The 17,474-nt window shown below is 43.1% G+C and overlaps 2 protein-coding genes across 3 annotated transcripts; both read left to right on the top strand.

The window, feature by feature from the left end:
* The first annotated feature begins 130 nt into the window (after positions 1–130).
* On the top strand, positions 131–5,440 carry LOC105911813 (kelch-like family member 23). The gene is made up of 4 exons (XM_012840647.3): positions 131–769; positions 2,409–3,647; positions 3,913–4,065; positions 4,156–5,440. Exons 1-4 carry the CDS (start codon positions 730–732, stop codon positions 4,464–4,466), a joined length of 1,743 nt encoding a protein of 580 aa, XP_012696101.2. The 5' UTR covers positions 131–729; the 3' UTR covers positions 4,467–5,440.
* Positions 5,441–5,510: 70 nt separating this feature from the next.
* ssb (small RNA binding exonuclease protection factor La) lies at positions 5,511–11,553 on the top strand. Of its 2 annotated transcripts, none has more exons than XM_012840797.2 (12): positions 5,511–5,602; positions 6,298–6,356; positions 6,725–6,828; positions 7,088–7,262; positions 7,406–7,513; positions 7,722–7,825; positions 8,021–8,092; positions 8,195–8,237; positions 8,334–8,471; positions 8,909–9,095; positions 9,826–9,966; positions 10,190–11,553. In XM_012840797.2, the coding sequence occupies exons 2-12, from the start codon at positions 6,300–6,302 to the stop codon at positions 10,282–10,284; spliced, it is 1,224 nt and encodes a 407-aa protein (XP_012696251.1). In that variant the 5' UTR covers positions 5,511–5,602; positions 6,298–6,299; the 3' UTR covers positions 10,285–11,553. The 2 variants fall into 2 exon arrangements, with proteins under 2 accessions (XP_012696251.1, XP_031414038.1); XM_031558178.2 differs by lacking the exon at positions 5,511–5,602 and adding an exon at positions 5,690–5,870.
* Positions 11,554–17,474: the final 5,921 nt, after the last annotated feature.

Below are 17,474 nucleotides of genomic sequence, written 5' to 3'. Positions count from 1 at the left end.
AGATTGTCCAAAATAGTACAGTCTAAAGCTTCGACTGCGCAAATGAATCAGACAGCGAGTCTACATCAGAACATTGTATAGACACGATGGCTTTCATTGTTCCTGTAAACATTGCGACAGAAAGATTGAGCATTGACAAGCAGGAAAAGCACTACAAAAGGCAGTCTTAACGTTTCGTTTCTAATCTCACTGGAGTTCGGCAGGACATAGCAGAGGTTATCCTAGTGTCTTGACAAAATGGCACTACCTGCACCAACATAGGCAATTGTAATCAATTACCGGCCATGATGAGTAATCAAAGTTACTTTTTTTGTAATGATAACTTGATTGGTATAAGAACCCACTGGCCCTTTTCTGTGTTTGTGCCGGAATAATGCAACTTGGACATATTGATTACATTGTTGGAGTTTGTAGCCAATGGCGTTTGTTTGTGTGTGTGTCAGGTCTGTATCAGCTTAAAGGTCACACATTTATGGTCGGTCGCGGTCAGATTATTGAACTGGCACAACCCCCAACATATTGTGTCGTGAGTGTGTGCAGAGCGCTATTGTGCAACGCCATCAGATCAGGCGCATCCCAGAATGACAATATATGCAATCCGCTGGTGTTCTGCCGCACATATATAGCATACGCAGGATACCGACACATTGGCTAAATATCCTTTGCTTACACATTCCTCTCAAACGCTTACAGTCATGATGATTGTGACCGACATTCTCGGAGCTGGCGATGATCTTTGAAGTCATTTTGGAGGCGACGGAGACCGCAGGTAGGGAGGCGGTAGCCTATTGTGAGCGATGTTTTTGTTTTGGTTTAGACCACGGACGTCGTAGTAGCTTAATGTGCTCTTAAACCATCAGTGTTTACGGCATAGTGAAGGAGCACATAGCTACTATTACATGTTTTACGCTCAGACTGAATGTAACAGGAATGAGAGCATGCATTTTACTGAATGAGTGATGTGTAAAACAATAAGGAAGCAACAGTCAAGGGTGGTGAATTAAATTAGTTTTACGATCAACGTCTGTTGGTTACTGCAAGGCATTCCCCTGACATGAAGAGGAATGAAGATGTAGCTGCAACGTAGTAGGCTGATTTTAGGCTACTCCCAGGATTAGGAGATGCAATACACACTTCCATAGAATTGTCATAGCTACTATTCAATCATGCTTTACTTTTGTGAAGCGGTTACTGATAGGCTCATCACTTACATTAAGAAAAGTGTACTGAACAAAATCCGACCGTGTTTTCAGTGAGTTTCTTAAACACATTAACCAAATTAAACCAATATCATATGAAAGCAACATGAGCTGCTGTTCCTACAATGCACGTAACCAGTGTTAGATTAGGCTCTGTGACAGTAGTCATAGCTACTGTCGCCAAAATCACAAGTTACTGCACTTAGGCTAGATAGGCACTTAGGCTTAGATAGGCTACTAGCTTACTTTCTGGTAGTGTTTGATGCCATTTTCTATCAACCTGGAGTTTTCTTTGAGGGAAATTCTGTCTGTGTGACCCAAGACTCAGCAAAGGGGAATGATAGACGGAAAATACAAACACCGTAAGAACGAACAGATTTGTCGATCAGCCAGCCAACAGCATCTTTTCATACGCTGGGATCCTGGAGAACACAGAGGACACTTTTGCTGATGGCTTCTTCTCCCCGTATCACTGATCATCAACCTGTTGGGTTTTCGGCCGTTAATATAACTTTACATGGGAGACATTTATTTAACTTGGTCTGGGAGAATAATTTCCACAAAACTCCAGGGGCCCTCGTGTTCTTTCCGGGTCGTTACTAAAACCAGGCGATTTTATCATGTTAAATGCAGGTGTTAAAATAACGGGGAAACAATTAGCAATTCATTTTGGGGATATTTAAATTTTCGCTATTGGGAAATTGTTTTGGTGCTTTGCACTTTACCTTCTCTAATCTTGTTCACATTATCAGTTATGACTAAAATAGTGTACACAGAGCACTCTCCAACATGAAGGCTGCCCATTCAGACCACCTTCCTTTAGTATTGCCATTCAACAACTAACAAAGACGCTTAATGCCACACCCCGACATTCACTGATTGATCATCTGTGCCAGTTTGGTTATCTGATTCAGATGAAGGAGGCAATGAAAAGGAATTAAGGCCACAATCATATAGTTATGAAAAAGGTATTTATGTGAAGGTAAATCCAGTTCATTTGTATAGCAATAGCTATTCTAGAATAAGACAAATGCTCTCTAACTCCCTTTGTGTTCCATAAAGACACCTAATACAAGGGCTCTCCTGCCATGTGCTGTGCACTTGGTCCACACATGAAATCCAGCCTAGTTGTTAATTTTTCAGGAGCATTATTTATTTATGAGGTTAAAGCTGTAATTTAACTAGGAATGGTTCCCATTTGTTTTACAGTGTACACAATGTCTGCAAAGGGGCAAGCGGGTTACACCTATGAATTCCAGGATATTTCACACCCGGCACAGTTCTTGGACTCAATGTGGGAGTTTTACACCGATGGGCTCTTCACAGATGTTACCCTCCAGTGCGACAGTGGTCAAGTGTTCCATTGTCACAGAGTAGCTCTAGCTGCGCGCATCCCCTTTTTCAAAGTGATGTTTACTGCTGACATGCGCGAGAAGACTGACGGCCTAGTGCGACTGCCAGGGATGGATAGCGAAGTGCTCAGCATGCTCATAGAGTTTATGTACACATCCATGGTGACGATAACCCAGGGGAACGTGGAGAAGCTTCTGGAGGCTGCAAACATGCTGCAGCTCAGACCGATAAAGACTGCATGTGAGGAGTTCCTGGTGCAACTTCTGGATGTGGATAATTGTCTGGGCATTCAAGCGTTCGCTGAGCTCCATGCATGCACACGTCTAGACAGGGAGGCACGCAGAATGGTGCTCTTCCAATTTGAGGAGCTTGCTGGCCAAGAGGAATTTTTAGAGGTCAGTTTTGACCACCTTCACTCCATCCTCTCCACCAAGAATCTCAACGTGAAGAGGCAGGAGGTTCTGGTGGACGCGCTGATCAAGTGGGTCAGTCATAGTGCCCTGACTCGTTTGGGCCACACGCAGGCCCTGCTGCACTGCATAAATATGGACCTGGATGAAAAGAACTTCTTCAGAACCATCCTAAAGTCCCAGAGGATCTGCTCGGACCTGAGTGAGCCAGAGCGGATCCATTCTGCGGTCATTTCCTCCCTCATGCCCGGTTTCACCATTATAGGTCTGAGCTGCAAGAAGGCCACCACCAGCATGTATATAATCGGAGGCTACCACTGGCATCCACTCTCCGAGGTCCATGTTTGGGACCCACTGTCGAACATATGGGCTCAGGGCACAGACATGCCCGACCACACCCGAGAGAGCTACAGCGTCACCCAGCTGGGGCCAAGCATCTATGTCTCTGGGGGCTATCGGGCGGATATAGTCGAGGCCCTGAATGCACTGTGGGTGTACCATAGCGACCAGGATGAGTGGACACCTGGATGCCCCATGTTGGGGGCTCGCTACTACCACTGCTCTGTGGCACTGCATGGGTGTGTGTATGCCATTGGCGGCTACAGAGGAGGAGCTCCTACTGCTGAGACTGAGTTCTATGACCCACTCAAGAAGAAGTGGTTCCCAGTGGCAAATATGATCCAAGGTACTGAACGAGGCTGTCTGAACAGGGATTTTTATACTTCCAGATGTATTGCTGTTAGTAATTCTAGTAATCCACATGAGTTATTTAGTTGCCTTTTCATGTGTTACCTTTTCTGTTGATTCGAATGAAAATGGTGATGACTACACCTAAACTAACTGTTACTAATGATTACACAAGGTCAATGTTATTCAGTATTATTGATGGGATGTCTTCAGTCCTCATTTTGAATGTACTAAACATACATGTTGACCCATTGCTCTCGTAGGTGTGGGGAATGGCACTGCATGTGTTCTACGTGACAACATTTATGTAACAGGTGGTCACTACGGTTACAAAGGAAGCTGCACATATGAGAAGATTCAGATGTACAGGGCAGATCTGAATGAGTGGAGCATTGCCACCACCTGTCCCCACCCAGGTACGTGAAGCCTTTCAGTTTGAATGTGCTAAGCCTCAACAGATTTAATAATACTTATTAATCATGCTTGTTGTTTGTGTCTTCCTCTAGAGTACGGCCTCTGCTCAGTCTCGCTGAACAACAGGCTTTATGTGGTAGGGGGCCAGACTACTGTGACAGACTGCTACGACCCGAAAACAGACAAGTGGATCAAACTCTCTGACATGAAGGAGAGGAGGATGGAGTGTGGTGCTGTGGCCTTGAATGGCTTTGTTTACGTTACTGGCGGTTACTCGTACACCAAAGGCACATACCTGCACAGCATGGAGTGGTACGACCCAGAGTACGACACCTGGGAGATTGTGGGTACGCTTCCCAGTGCGGCAAGATCCCATGGTTGTGTCTGTGTTTACAATCTGTAGGTGCAATGTCCACCAGGATATATGGGCGAGTAAAAGCATGGAGGTATGGTATAGAACTGGAGAGGGTGATCAATTGCCATTCACTCTCATCTCACATTGAGTTCCCTGGCTAGTGCATTCAGCCTAGCAAGAATGGAAGCAGGGCACCTCCTTCCATGCTGAAAGGACACTTAGTTTCCATACATGATGACTAGTCTGATGGTTTAAACACTTCATGTTATGGGCCAAAATGATGATGAAAAATATAATATATAGCTATGTCAGAAACTGAAAGTTTGTATTGAAAATGCTCAATCTCATCAAAAGAAACCTTTTCTATGGGGAATCTCACTTTTCCCCCGTGTAGCCTAATTTAATTACAGCATTTGACCAGCAGGGGCTAGCTGATACCCAGCTAAAACCATCTTGAGAGACCAGACACTGCCAGATTTGTGTGCCAACCAAGGATGAATGGACAGTAGAGAATAAGAATGGCCAGGGTATGAAACTCAGGGAACATTTTTTACAACAGACCTCAAACATAAATAATATTATTTATTTTTATTTATTTTCACCAGTGATATTTTATGCATATTTTGTATGGTTCAAAGGATAATATGTAATGAATGTCCTGCTGTGATTTTATAAATGCGAACTCAAACATAGACTCTACAACAAGATGAGGCTTTAAATACAAAAAAAGGTAAATGAGTTGTGATATGTAGATTGGCTTTTAGACAATTTATGTAATCTGTGAGGTTGTGTTGTCTGCGAGACCACAATTTATTCAGGATTCATCCAGGGATATAAGCTAGTGAATGAATGAATATGTGAGTGTGCTGTTTTGTCTGTCTGGATGAAGGACATGTTTAATATTTTATGTAACTCTTTTTCTTATGTCAGTCTGTTTGGGAACTTCTTTATATATTTAAACATGATTGAAAGGTGTGCAGAATGAAGTTGTGTGAAAATAAATATTTTTTTGCTGCTCCTTATGTGCTCCTGAAAATCGTTGGTTCAGTTTTTGAAATGACCGATAGGAGTGCTCTCGCAGACCTCATATGACGTGCACCGGCACAGCGCGTTGGTTTATGGGAGAAATTCACGGCAAACGTCGGTGATTCATTCAACTTCCACGAGACATACCGCTACTTAAAGTAAGTATGAAAATTAATATATTTTGTATAGCTGTATGATGCTACCCTCGTGATTATTTGTACACTGGCATGGCATTCATTCTTATTTTCAACGTAGCGCATTTTCACTGACCACAGCGTGGTGAAGAAACGTGCACTCAGAGGAGGGTGAAAACGTGCATGTCATGATTCAGTCTAAGAGTACAAGCTATGGACTTACTTAGCCTTTTCACCAGATGAGGGATAAGCTGTATGGCTTCTCTTGTCTCAGTACGACATCTTAATAAAGGTGATGTAACGGTAGGGATCAAGCTGGCAAAAGTGGCACTCAACGGTGCTTGCTGCTTCCAGGAAGTAACGTTGCGCCGCTAACCCAAGTGAAATTCTGGAATGTCTGTCGGTTGTTTGGCTAACGCATCGGCAGGGAGCATGAGAAAAACAAAACTTTATCAAAGTGTTGACTGTATTTGTTTTTTTTACGTTCGTTGCTAAGTTTGTTGAAGCTAATCAGTGTAGAAAGGCCTATTCGTGCTAGTCGTGCATGTTTACTCTGCACTACATCAACACGTGGGCCTTGGTGACTGAGCTAATAGCTAGCGTTGCTTTCTTAACGCCAACGTTGGCATGTTCCCCAGACCTGCCAAGTGTACATAACTAGCAACGTATTAAAGATAATATTCAGTTCACTACTAATCCATCTTCCCAAACACCTGCAGAAATGGCAGAAAATCAACAGCTTTCGCCGTTGGAGAAGAAGGTTGCCGAACAAATCGAGGTAAACCGAAAAATATTTGTTTTATGGATACATGTTAAAAGGCAGCTCTTTTTCAGCAAAACCGATGCTTCAAAACGTATTGGATCTATCAGGTCAATCTTCAAGTGTTGGGAGAGTGTTATAAACCTAAATGCGCCCTGGCACATCGGATGCCGTGGATGATGTAACAGAAATTAAATGCCAACGCCGCCTTCCTAAAATCTGTTGATAAACACATTTTTCAACCGCCCTACTTTGTCAACCGTTCAGCGTAACCTAACTGTAATCTGACTGTCAAGTTTGACCTTGGTATAATGTGTTGAGCTCTACCCTCTCATTGTATTCTATGATATAAGTTTTGAGTGACATTGTGCTATTTTTGCCTTCAGTACTATTTTGGGGACCACAATCTCGTCCGAGACAAGTTCCTGAAGGAACAGATTCAATTAGATGATGGATGGGTAACACTGGAGACGATGCTGAAATTTAACAGGTACATTTAATACCATCGCAAGGCATGTATGTGATTTTTATGTAAAGGACTGCTATCACGCAGATGCAAATTTGTTTCATAATTTTGGGCTGAATAACCATCCACTGATATGTCGCTCACAAAATGCAAGTAGAAGGTTCTATATAGTTGTCTAAGTTTCATAGCAGTGATTTACTAGTGACATTTTTGAACTTCTGTGTATCTTGTCAGTTGTAGTCAGGTATAAATTGCAGATTTAACCTTCATTTTTGACATGTAGGTTGAAGACTTTAACAAAAGAGGAGGCAGTCATTGTGGAAGCTCTGAGAAAATCTAAATCGGGTCTGTTGGAGGTCAGCGAAGACAAAACCAAAATTCGCCGATGCCCCAGCAAACCCCTCCCTGAGATGAACGACGAGTATAAAGATATCCTCAAGCACAAGTCTGTCTACATTGTGAGTGAACCTTATTTTGTTATCGAACTGTTTATAAGTACGCTGTTGTGGAATCTACAAGTATTCTGAGTTTGTATGGTTGATGTTAGGGAGAGCTTTTTAGAACTTTGTTTTTCACTTATTTATTATGTCTGTCCTTACAGAAAGGGTTTCCTTTGGAGACCGGCCTGGATGATATCAAGGAATGGTTAGGTGGCAAAGGAACAATCGAGAACATCCACATGAGAAAAGGACCCTTGAAGACTTTCAAAGTACGATTTGTTTCTGAGGATCATACTGCTATGTCTTGTCCACCTGGAATAGTGAGAGTTCACAGGTGGAAGGTCATAGGGTTATTTGTGAGGTAGTTTGAAAATGTCTGCTTCAACTTTGCTGTGGAGGTCTTGTACAGGAATGCTATTGACATGTAATGTCTCAGAAGAGTGTTAAGTGGCTAAGCCTACAAACTTGTGTCCTTAGGGCTCCATCTTCATTGCCATGGACACAGAGGAATCCGCCAAGCAATTTGTTGCCCGCGACGATGTCAAGAAGTTCAAAGATAACGACATGATTGTTCTCATGAAGTACGCTATCCCCTCCGTCTTATCCACAGCTGTTTTTGTCTGCTAACTAGATATTTAATACCAGTTCCTATCGAACTCCTAATCCTGTATTGATTTAGCCAGTCTGATATTGTAATCACTCATACTGTAATGTTTAGAGATGACTCATAAGTGGCGTGAATACTGCATTCAGAGTGTTGTCCCATGTTGGTTTAGAGATGACTACTTCACCAAGAAACAGGAGGACCGGAAACACGGGCGAGCAGAAGCCAAGGCCAAAGCTAAGGGGTAAGTTTTGTTCTTCACCTTGAGAATGGGACACCTTTGGGATCGTTTCACATTGCTTGCCCCTTCAACATACATCATGTCGCTTCAACTTTTCCCTTTCAGTGACAAGGAAGAGAAACAGAAACAAGCAGAAGAGGAGGAGATGGTGAGGGTTGCTTTGTTATGACTGTTTTGTAAATACAGACGTGGGTGTGTGTGTAGTGAGGCGCTTTCTCACACTGCCTCTCTGCCTGGCTAACAGAAATCCCTGGAGGAGCAGAAAGGCTGCCTGCTGCGCTTCAAGGGGGACCTGGGCGGGACTTCTCGGGAAGACTTTCATGAGCTGTTCGCCGGCCATGCCGAGATCAAGTGGATTGACTTCACCAGAGGCGCTAAAGAGGTGAGCGCACAAGGCCTACACGTCACTGGCCAGGTTCTTCAGGGCAGCACCGTCCACTGGGCTTAAATGTCACTCCTCAGAGCCTATTCATGTTTCATTAACATGCTCATTGCTACTTACTCTTCTTACTTTATGTGAGGTCAAACACTTAATTAAGCTTTTTTTAAAAGGTGTGCTAGTAAAATGAAGTGATCTGGTATGCTGAAATGGGCAACTGCTGTATCTTCGGCAGTGCTGGATGTATTCACTGGGTCAATGCACAATTTTGTCCACTTAGTTTTATGCCGTTTTTGCTTATGATCAATTACACTTGTTGATGTAAGACTGTAGGAAGCTTTACCTGGAAATGGATGGCTCTGCTATTTATTTGTATTTATTTATTTAATTTTTTTGGACTAATGCCATCTTTGTGGTTTTTTTTTTAATTGTTTTCTTAGGGCACCATTCTGTTCAGGTCCAATGCCAAGGATGGCCTGGAGAAAGCGAAGGCAGCGAAAGGGGGGAAGCTTCAGGTGAAGGGGAGCGATGTGGCGTGGGAGGTCCTGGACGGCGACGTGGAGATGGAGACGCTGAAGAAGATCATCGAAGATCAGCAGGAGACTCTAAACAAACGCAGAGGCAGAGGTACCAGACTGCAGGAGTGACTTGAATATCAATTTGACAACTACGAAAGTGAAAAACCCATTGCTGATTGTGACCTTTTTAAATAATGTAACAACTCTATAAAAACTATTAATCTTCATTACCTTGTGTCCTTCAAGATTATGGAGCTTTTTTTCTCTCTGGAAGTATTACACATCCAGTCTTAATTAAATCTGGTCATTGGTCACTTCATAAAGTATGGTCATAGTGTTCTGCCCACATTGTGATTTAGTTCTCGAAGTTAGAGATACAATTGTGAGAAATAGTTTACCCGGTCATCATAAGCTTAATTTACCCTCAAGTTTACTCGTAAATAAGCAGTTTGTTATGTTAGTAATTTAAGCTACATCTACACTAATATGTTATTGTATTAAAACGCTTCACTTTTGCTACGTTTAAGCCTGGCGTCCAGAGTTATCAAGCCCCTAAAACTGAGTCTTTTGGAAACTGCTGACCGTGCTCCCAACTCCGGGATTGTAGTGTGGGTGACACTCTTCGAAACAATCTTACTGTGTATTATCAGTCACAACATATCCTTCCCTGATTCATCACGCTATTACATGACCCACTTTCCGGAAAGCGTCTTAGTATGGAGGGAGATTATTTCTGATATGGAGCATATACGCTCGTCTGGGCAGAGACAAAAACGCATTTGTGTGGAGGTAGCATAAGATTGCACCCAAGCTCATCTCTCCACCCTCTTTCCCCCCAGGCGGCCACAGGGGCGGTGGTGGTGGTAGAGGCAGAGGAGGACGAGGAGGGCGCAGTCGGGACAGAGGAGGAAGAGACCATCACACCCAGGGCAGGAAGACCAAGTTCAACAGCGATGACGAGGGCGATGGTGACCGCAAAGGTTGGTTTATCTCCATGGCCCAAGACGTTTCATTAAGATGCTTGTCGTTACTTGCTCTTCTTTCTTAATTAAGTGTTTGACCCCATATAAAGTAAGCTTTAAAAAAAAAAAAAAACATTTTTAAGTCAAATTAAGTGATCTGGTATGCTGAAATGGGTACTAAAAGGATAAAACATCACTGTATTCTTAATAATCTATTCTTTGTGGTGCCTTCTCTCCCCAGAGCACACCAGCCCAAAGAAGAGAGCACTTGAGGCCAACGGGAAGAGCACTGAAGAACCAGCAGCCAAGACTGTCAGAAGTGAAAATGGCTCCTAAACCTGGTCGCTCTTCCAACTACTTTTTTTACTCTACAGTAGACACTTACTTACAGGCATAAACAGAGAGGGACATCCTCTCACTATTCCAAGGAGGGCTATCAGTGCTGCCTTACCCAGTCTACGCCCTCACTTAAAGGACATCAGCATAAACCCCACCACCGGCCTTTGCCCAAATTCCTCCTCATCTAAAACATGTGACTTCACGCATGCAGACATTTTCACAGGCCAGAAAGTCTTGATTAGCCAGGGTACTTGAGACAGAGAGCCGTCGTCTGAGTCTTGTTCCTTTAATGAAAATGGCACGTCTCGACATATGTTTATAAAGACGTCTTAATGTCTGTCCCTTTGTTTTACTAGATACGGCACAGTGAGGAAAGGGGACTGTGTGTTTCTTATGGCTGGAGGACCGCATTCACTGACATAAATTTTGATCAACTCCTAGTCCTGTACCCCAGACCATTTTCAGACCCACAATACTGCATTGGAACCCATTTCTGTACTCTCAAAGCTAATCAATGGGTTCCGCCTACATCATACTGTCAGCCAGATATTTGTGGCAGGAATTCTGTTTAAGCTAAGACTGATTTGACCCCTGATTGTAGGATTATGGGTTATCTGATATCTTTGGCATATTGTCATCTCAAATTTTGACCATTCTGGCAATGAAGCCCACTTAGCCAGGCCCTGTAGGTCTTGTGTGTATGAATTGTGTGTTTCTCCAGTAAAGAGCTTTTATGTACTTCGAGCACATGCCTATTAGATGCCATGTTCCTGCTGTCCAGGTTCATGTCCTATACTGCCATAAGCAGGAAGGCGAGCCAGTTCAGTCTGTTAGTTTTTTTTTGTGAATGGTCAAGGTTGAGATGCAGCAGAGTAAACCGATGCCAGATTGGCAAACGGCCGAGGAGCGGCCTAACAGAATGGCCTCTCGGTTCTCCCATCTTCCTTCTGTTTTTTTTTTTTGCTGGTGGTCCTGTTACCGTTCCCCCCCCAACAACCTCGCCATAATCTTCGGTTATCAACTTCATGTTCAAAAAAGAGCAAGTGCCATTTTTTTATGTTTTCTTTCTCTATATTGTCACTCCTTTATTTTCAAGGAATAATTCCCATGTAAGGCGCTCATCTTTTGGTTTGTGTTTTGGACAGCAGTTATTTTTATCCTGTGTTTTTTCCCTTGTGTGGTTGTGTTTAGCTGAGTGCTGCATCTTTTGAATTTCAATAAAAGTGACATATCCCCACCTTTGGGAGTGCTCGTCATTCTCACGAATCCTTGTATTTGTTGCTTTTAATTGGACTTAAGTTAGAATGTAAGAGTTTCTGGTTGATGTTCCTGTTATATGAAATTACTTAAGGGTGGTGTGAGTGTTTTTACCACCCCTCCTCTCTTGGTCATATCCCCCCCCCCCATGAATACAGGCTTCTGAGACATTTGCTCACAGCTTGATCCCTTAATCAACAATTTCATCTGTGAGCAAATGTTGTGAAGTTTCCCGTCTACAGACGTAGCAGACTGATACATATTCATGGAGGGCCGGGGCTATGGGGTGACACCCCTTATGCTATGCAGGATTCTAAAACTGGACTGTTTCAATGGAAGACCAGATGAGACCGGTGAATCTTTTGAGTGAAGCCTCTCTCTCTTTTGATGCACGTCATTGCAAGAATAAAGCCTGTTTCTTGACAAACATTTCCACTAAACTTTTGGTACTAAAAATAATGCCATCACATGAATCCTGAGTTAACAGTGTCTGCAACTATTTTATGTTCACTACTGATATTACCTAGTTACAGGTCTTAATACATTTGTGTATTTCCGGACTGCCTGTCTTCACTTTATGAATTCAAAGATGGTGTCTAAACACTGCACCACATTTCATGGAGGATTAAGAACATCTTGGAGGCTTGATATAATCATGTTCGCATTGCCAACCTTCATTAAATCAGGCTAGCAGTTACCCCAGATACACGGTAGGGGGTGCTGTGGCTCCACATAACAGAGGAGGTTCTTCAAAATGCAAACGATGTGGTTGAGCTGCTCCAACCTCGTAATTGGAAGCGTTTCTCTGTGGACGTTGCTTTCTCCCTCTCTCCATCAGACTCACTCGCTTACTCCATAACTGCCTCTTGCAGGTTCTGAAAACTACATAAATTGGCAGCTTTAGGCTGTCAGTCCAATCCGTTTCTGTCTTTTTTTTAGATACCACACCTCCCTCAAACAATGCAGCTGCCATTGTTTGCATAGTGTAGTGCTGCATTTCAGGATGCTTGAGACAGACATTGATAAATAGCCATCAGTCAAGGTCAAGCTGTGGAGGAGCCATAAGTTTAAAATGGCTTTGTACTGTAAACAGAATCATGCTACCTCAGGCTCATCATATTAATTTGTTAACTGCTATCTCAACATGGCATATAATTATCATTGCTTTTATATTATCAGTCCTCTATTAATGTATGACAAAACACTTGGATGTGTGTATTTGGAGAAGAAGAAGTGTGTTTGTGTGTCGAACAAGGGCATTGTGAGTCTTCGCCTTTCATTTCATTTAGAATCCACAGCCTGTTTGTGTGGGTCACTTCTCTGCTTCCTTGCCCAAACCACATGGGGGCAGGCGATGACTTCTTCCTTGCACTTTTCATAACATGCATCTCCCCTCCTTTCTCGCCCTCTTTTTTTTCTCTCTCTCTCTCTCTCTCTCTCGCACTCGCTTGCTCACTCTTTCTCTGTCGTTTTTTTCCTCTGCTGGGATTTTTCCATCCCTCGCTTTTTTTCCTCAAGCTGATTTCCCGTCAAAGGAGTTTTACCCCATGCTGGTGGCTCTGACGACAATCTGATGTGAAAGACTCTAGTCAGCTGCACAGGCTCTCTGTCAGGTACATCCCCCCTGCCACCCCCACTCGCTCTCTTTTTCTCTCTCTTTCTCTCTCTCCTCTCTCTCTCCTCTCTCTCTTTCTCCCTCTCTCTTTCTCTCTCACTTTCTCTCTCTTTTTCACTTGCTTTCTCTCTCTCTCTTTCTCTCCTTTCTCTCTCTCCTCTCTCTCTCATAGTCTTTTTCCCCTCTCACACAAATCTCAAATGCATTTTTCTCACAGAGGACACAAGCACTTTGTTCTCGACACAACCGCATGTGAATTTTCAGCCAGGCTTCTCACACACTACACATACACATACACACACACACACACGTGCACAGTGGTAGAAACGCCTCTTTTTCTCCTTGTCGGCTGGGCTTTTGAATGTCACACACATCCTCTCCAGGCTCTCAGTTCCCACAGCTCCAGTCAAATTCCCGACATGAGTTGATTTGCTTTGTTTGTCCATGTTCTATCTTTGTCAGGAGTTATTGGCATTGTTATTGTTTTCCAGGTCTTTTTTTTTTACGACATGATTTGTGCATGAAACCTGTAATATATTAATTTGTGCCGACTGCTCTTTAGGGTGTTCTGGCTGTGTGACTACTTCACCAGCTACATTTTGTCATGGTGCCACAATCACAGGCTACGAATACTGCAGTTGTAATATAAAGACCTTTCAGTGACTGATTTTACAATGACAACGTCTCTGTTACCTGTCAAATATGCTTACCCATCTAACAAATCAGTTTTTCTTGGACAGATACAGAGCGGTCTTCAAGAGAAGATCTTTAGAGAAGAGATTCCAACGCATGCCCTTGGAGGGTCTACACATGTTGCTAGAGAGATAGCAAACTCCTCTTCTTCCAATTAACACTATGTCAGGAATGATCAATATTTCACACATTCCGTTAATGGAATGTGGGTTCCATTTCCGCTCGCCGGTGGAGTGTTTCGGGCCTTTCCAAAGACGGATGTGGAGCGCGGGGTGAGCGAGATAACGCAGGGTTAATTTTCTGCAAGGCATGATGGGAAATTGGCCCTCTGGCAGGAAGGTTGTATGTGATAAACCGCTTGTGAGGTTCCAGAAGACTCCAATGGTGCCACTGTGTTTATGGCCACTTCTTCACCTTGACAGAGCATTGGTGGGGTTGAGGATGGACTCCTCAGCAATGTTGGCTTTATGGTCAACGATGCTACTTCATCAAGCTTTGCAGGGTTCAGCTGGATTCCTGTTTCGAGGCCAGAATGTTAAACAGAAGCCAGAAGTCACTAAGTGACTTGACATTAAAGGAAAGGTGGGATGTCTATGATAAATGAAGTCATATGAACACAGTATGACTTGATGAGATTTGTCTAGGATGATGAATGGATGGCCTTATGAGGAAAATAACCAGTAAGGTTATGAATGTACATGCCCCTTTGGAAGAGATTACCAAGGCCTAAAAAGTGGATTTGAAGATTTATCATTTAAAATGATATGTATACCATGAAACAGCAATATGTCACCAAACACGTTGGCTTTGAAAACACACATTAGCCTACCTCACATTCTCCTTTAACAGTCCAGGTCAAAAATCAGGGATATATACACCTTTTAAAATTAAATATAAATGCTGTGTGAATGCACCTACGGCTCACTTTGGCTGCAAATCTGACATCAGTCTAATGACAAACACAAAATTATTTGATAAAGCAAATCATGATTTCTCACTACTTGAAATTATCTTGAGACCAGAGGATTTTTAGCGCCTCTCTTAATGACACACAGACCTTTCCACACCATACCCAACATTGGTTTAGTCCAGTTTATAATGGCATTGCTCCGCCATTTTAACTATTTGCCCGATCCTCTGTACACGGTGTCTTTCTGATTCATATGATTGTTCACTGCTCATTATTATTCATTCCATTACACACAAAGAAACTGAACACGTTTCACCATTGTACAATGCTGCTGAATGCAGAAATTACTTGTTTTTTTCTTCTAATTAAAACTAATATTTTTTTCATACATTTCATGCCTGTTTTCAGCCTATATAACAAGCAGTGGAGGCGTGTGCCCTTTTGAGACATCCTTACCAAGTTGCCTATGGGCTGAAAAAAAGCACGATGGTTGTGTTATGGCCCTAAGGCTTGTGGTCCGTGAAGTGGGCCACATAGACTAGCCGTCATCGCTTACATAACCGTTGTTCCCTTCATTCGGCATGTTTATTTGCCGCAGAAACCCTCTTTTTTTTCCAAGAAAGCGTCAAACTGAGTCACGCAGCAGCAATTGAGTGGAATTTTCCAGTCAGCAGCCCTTTGTTAAGATAGCCCTCCCATCCTTGTGAAGAGATTTGTGTGTATGTGCTTATGGGTCTTAATTTGATAGCAGACATCCATGACTTTGTGTAGCACGTCCAGGCAAAATCAGGTTGTCACTGCTCCAGGTAAACCAAATCAAAGCTGAAAGGGGACGTCCGCTGTCACTCAATTACTGAGCTGCATTGTTTGTTGAAGATGTAAGTGGCTTTGGTGTTTGTTGTTGTCTGGAGTGTGTGTTAGATGCTCTCTCTGTGTGCATTTGTGTGTGTGTGTGTTTGTGAGATGCTTTGTGTGTGTGTGTGTGTGTGTGTGTGTGTGTGTGTGTGTGTGTGTGTGTGTGTGTGTGTGTGTGTGTGTGTGTGTGTGTGTGTGTGTGTGTGTGTGTGTGTGTTTGTTTGTCAGATGCTTTGTGTGTGTGTGTGTGTGTATGTGTGTGTGTGTGTGTGTGTGTGTGTGTGTGTGTGTGTGTGTGTGTGTGTGTGTGTGTGTGTCTGTGTCAGATGCTCTGTGTGTGTACGTGCGGTTTTTTGATGCTCTGTTTGTGTGTGTGTGTGTGTGTGTGTGTTAGATGCTGTGAGTGTCTGACTGCCATCTGTGGTCAGGTAATTACTCTACTGGTTTGTCCTTTCTGTGTGTCAACGTTGATTAATGGCATTTTTCGTTTGAAGCTTTCTTTAAAAAAAATGTTTTACCAACATGTCACTACTGATGGATGGATTGATCCTAAATGAGCTGAAATGATTTTTGTTTGCCTTCTCAAATGTCAGTCAATGTGCATATAAATTCAGACCTGCCACAACGAGCTAGCCTACGCCAAAGTGTTGCTTATTATGTTTTTGCACACTTGCCATGTATTCTAATATGTCATCTTTGACTTAACCTTCTTTTAGGAAGCATGGGAACCTAATTCACACGCTATTGGGGAGGTCTTTATGATAAATGAAATGCTCCCTGTCACAAGGTCGAACAAAAGAGATATATGCGTTAAGTTGTCCCACCTTGGCGATTCATGGCACCCATCCCAGTAAATGTTTATAGATTTAAACTCTCTCTCTCTCTCTCTCTCTCTCTCTCTCTCTCTCTCTCTCTCTCTCTCTCTCTGTCTCGATCAGTGACTCTCACGTCTTGAGTAATGTGTTTCCGTTGAGGTCACATATATTTCCCAGGCCACCAACGCAAGATAAATTAACCTGGGGAGATAAAATAACAGGAGCCAGATGGATATAAAGAAACAGAAATATCACTCTTATCTCCAGACCAATAATCATACAAGAGATATGGCATCTGTAGCTGCAATATACACAGTCATTTGTCATAGGTACAGTGTGAGCGTCTGTGTGTGTGTGTGTGTGTGTGTGTGTGTGTGTGTGTGTGTGTGTGTGTGTGTGTGTGTGTGTGTGTGTGTGTGCTCCTATGGATGTGTGTGATGGAGCTTTAAATTAAGATACATCAGGGCCACCCTTCTTTCCTTACAGTGTGTGTGTGTGTGTGTGTGGAGGGGGGGAAATATTTCTTTCCATCTTTCTTTTCATTCTCTATCTTTTGTCTCGTTTGTCTCTCAGTGTCTCTCTGCTTGTCTTTCTTAGTCTTTCATCTAGGTCTCTCCCTCTCTGTCTGTCTTTCTCTGAGGTTTACTGAGATGGAAAGGGACAGGAGTCCTTTACAGTGACCCACATTTTCTTTTGGACATCCTGAGCCTCAGATGGAGACAAAGGTAGGGCTCACATTGACAAATTCACACACACTCGCAACACACTCATCTGCTCGTCCCTCAGACAGACCGTTTCCACGGCAACCCTCTCCAGTACTGTGGAGAGGAGTGATGTTGACAGGGTTGTGTACGTGCAAGACTGCGTGTGTGTGTGTGTTTGTGTGTGTGTGTGTGTGTGTGTGTGTGTGTGTGTGCGTGTGTGTGTGTAGTAGAGGGAAAGAGGGTGTTAGTCCTGCCCCAGAGGCTGTCACCCAGAATTATAGCGCCGGAGAGGTCCTGTCAGAATGTGTTTATGCCTCATCATTAGTACTGAGCTCTTT

The sequence above is a fragment of the Clupea harengus genome, chromosome 21, assembly GCF_900700415.2.
Source record: "Clupea harengus chromosome 21, Ch_v2.0.2, whole genome shotgun sequence".
NCBI classification, from domain to species: Eukaryota; Metazoa; Chordata; class Actinopteri; order Clupeiformes; family Clupeidae; genus Clupea; species Clupea harengus.
The sequence above is the reverse complement of the archived record's forward strand: the minus strand, read 5'-3'. Positions and strand labels throughout refer to the sequence as shown.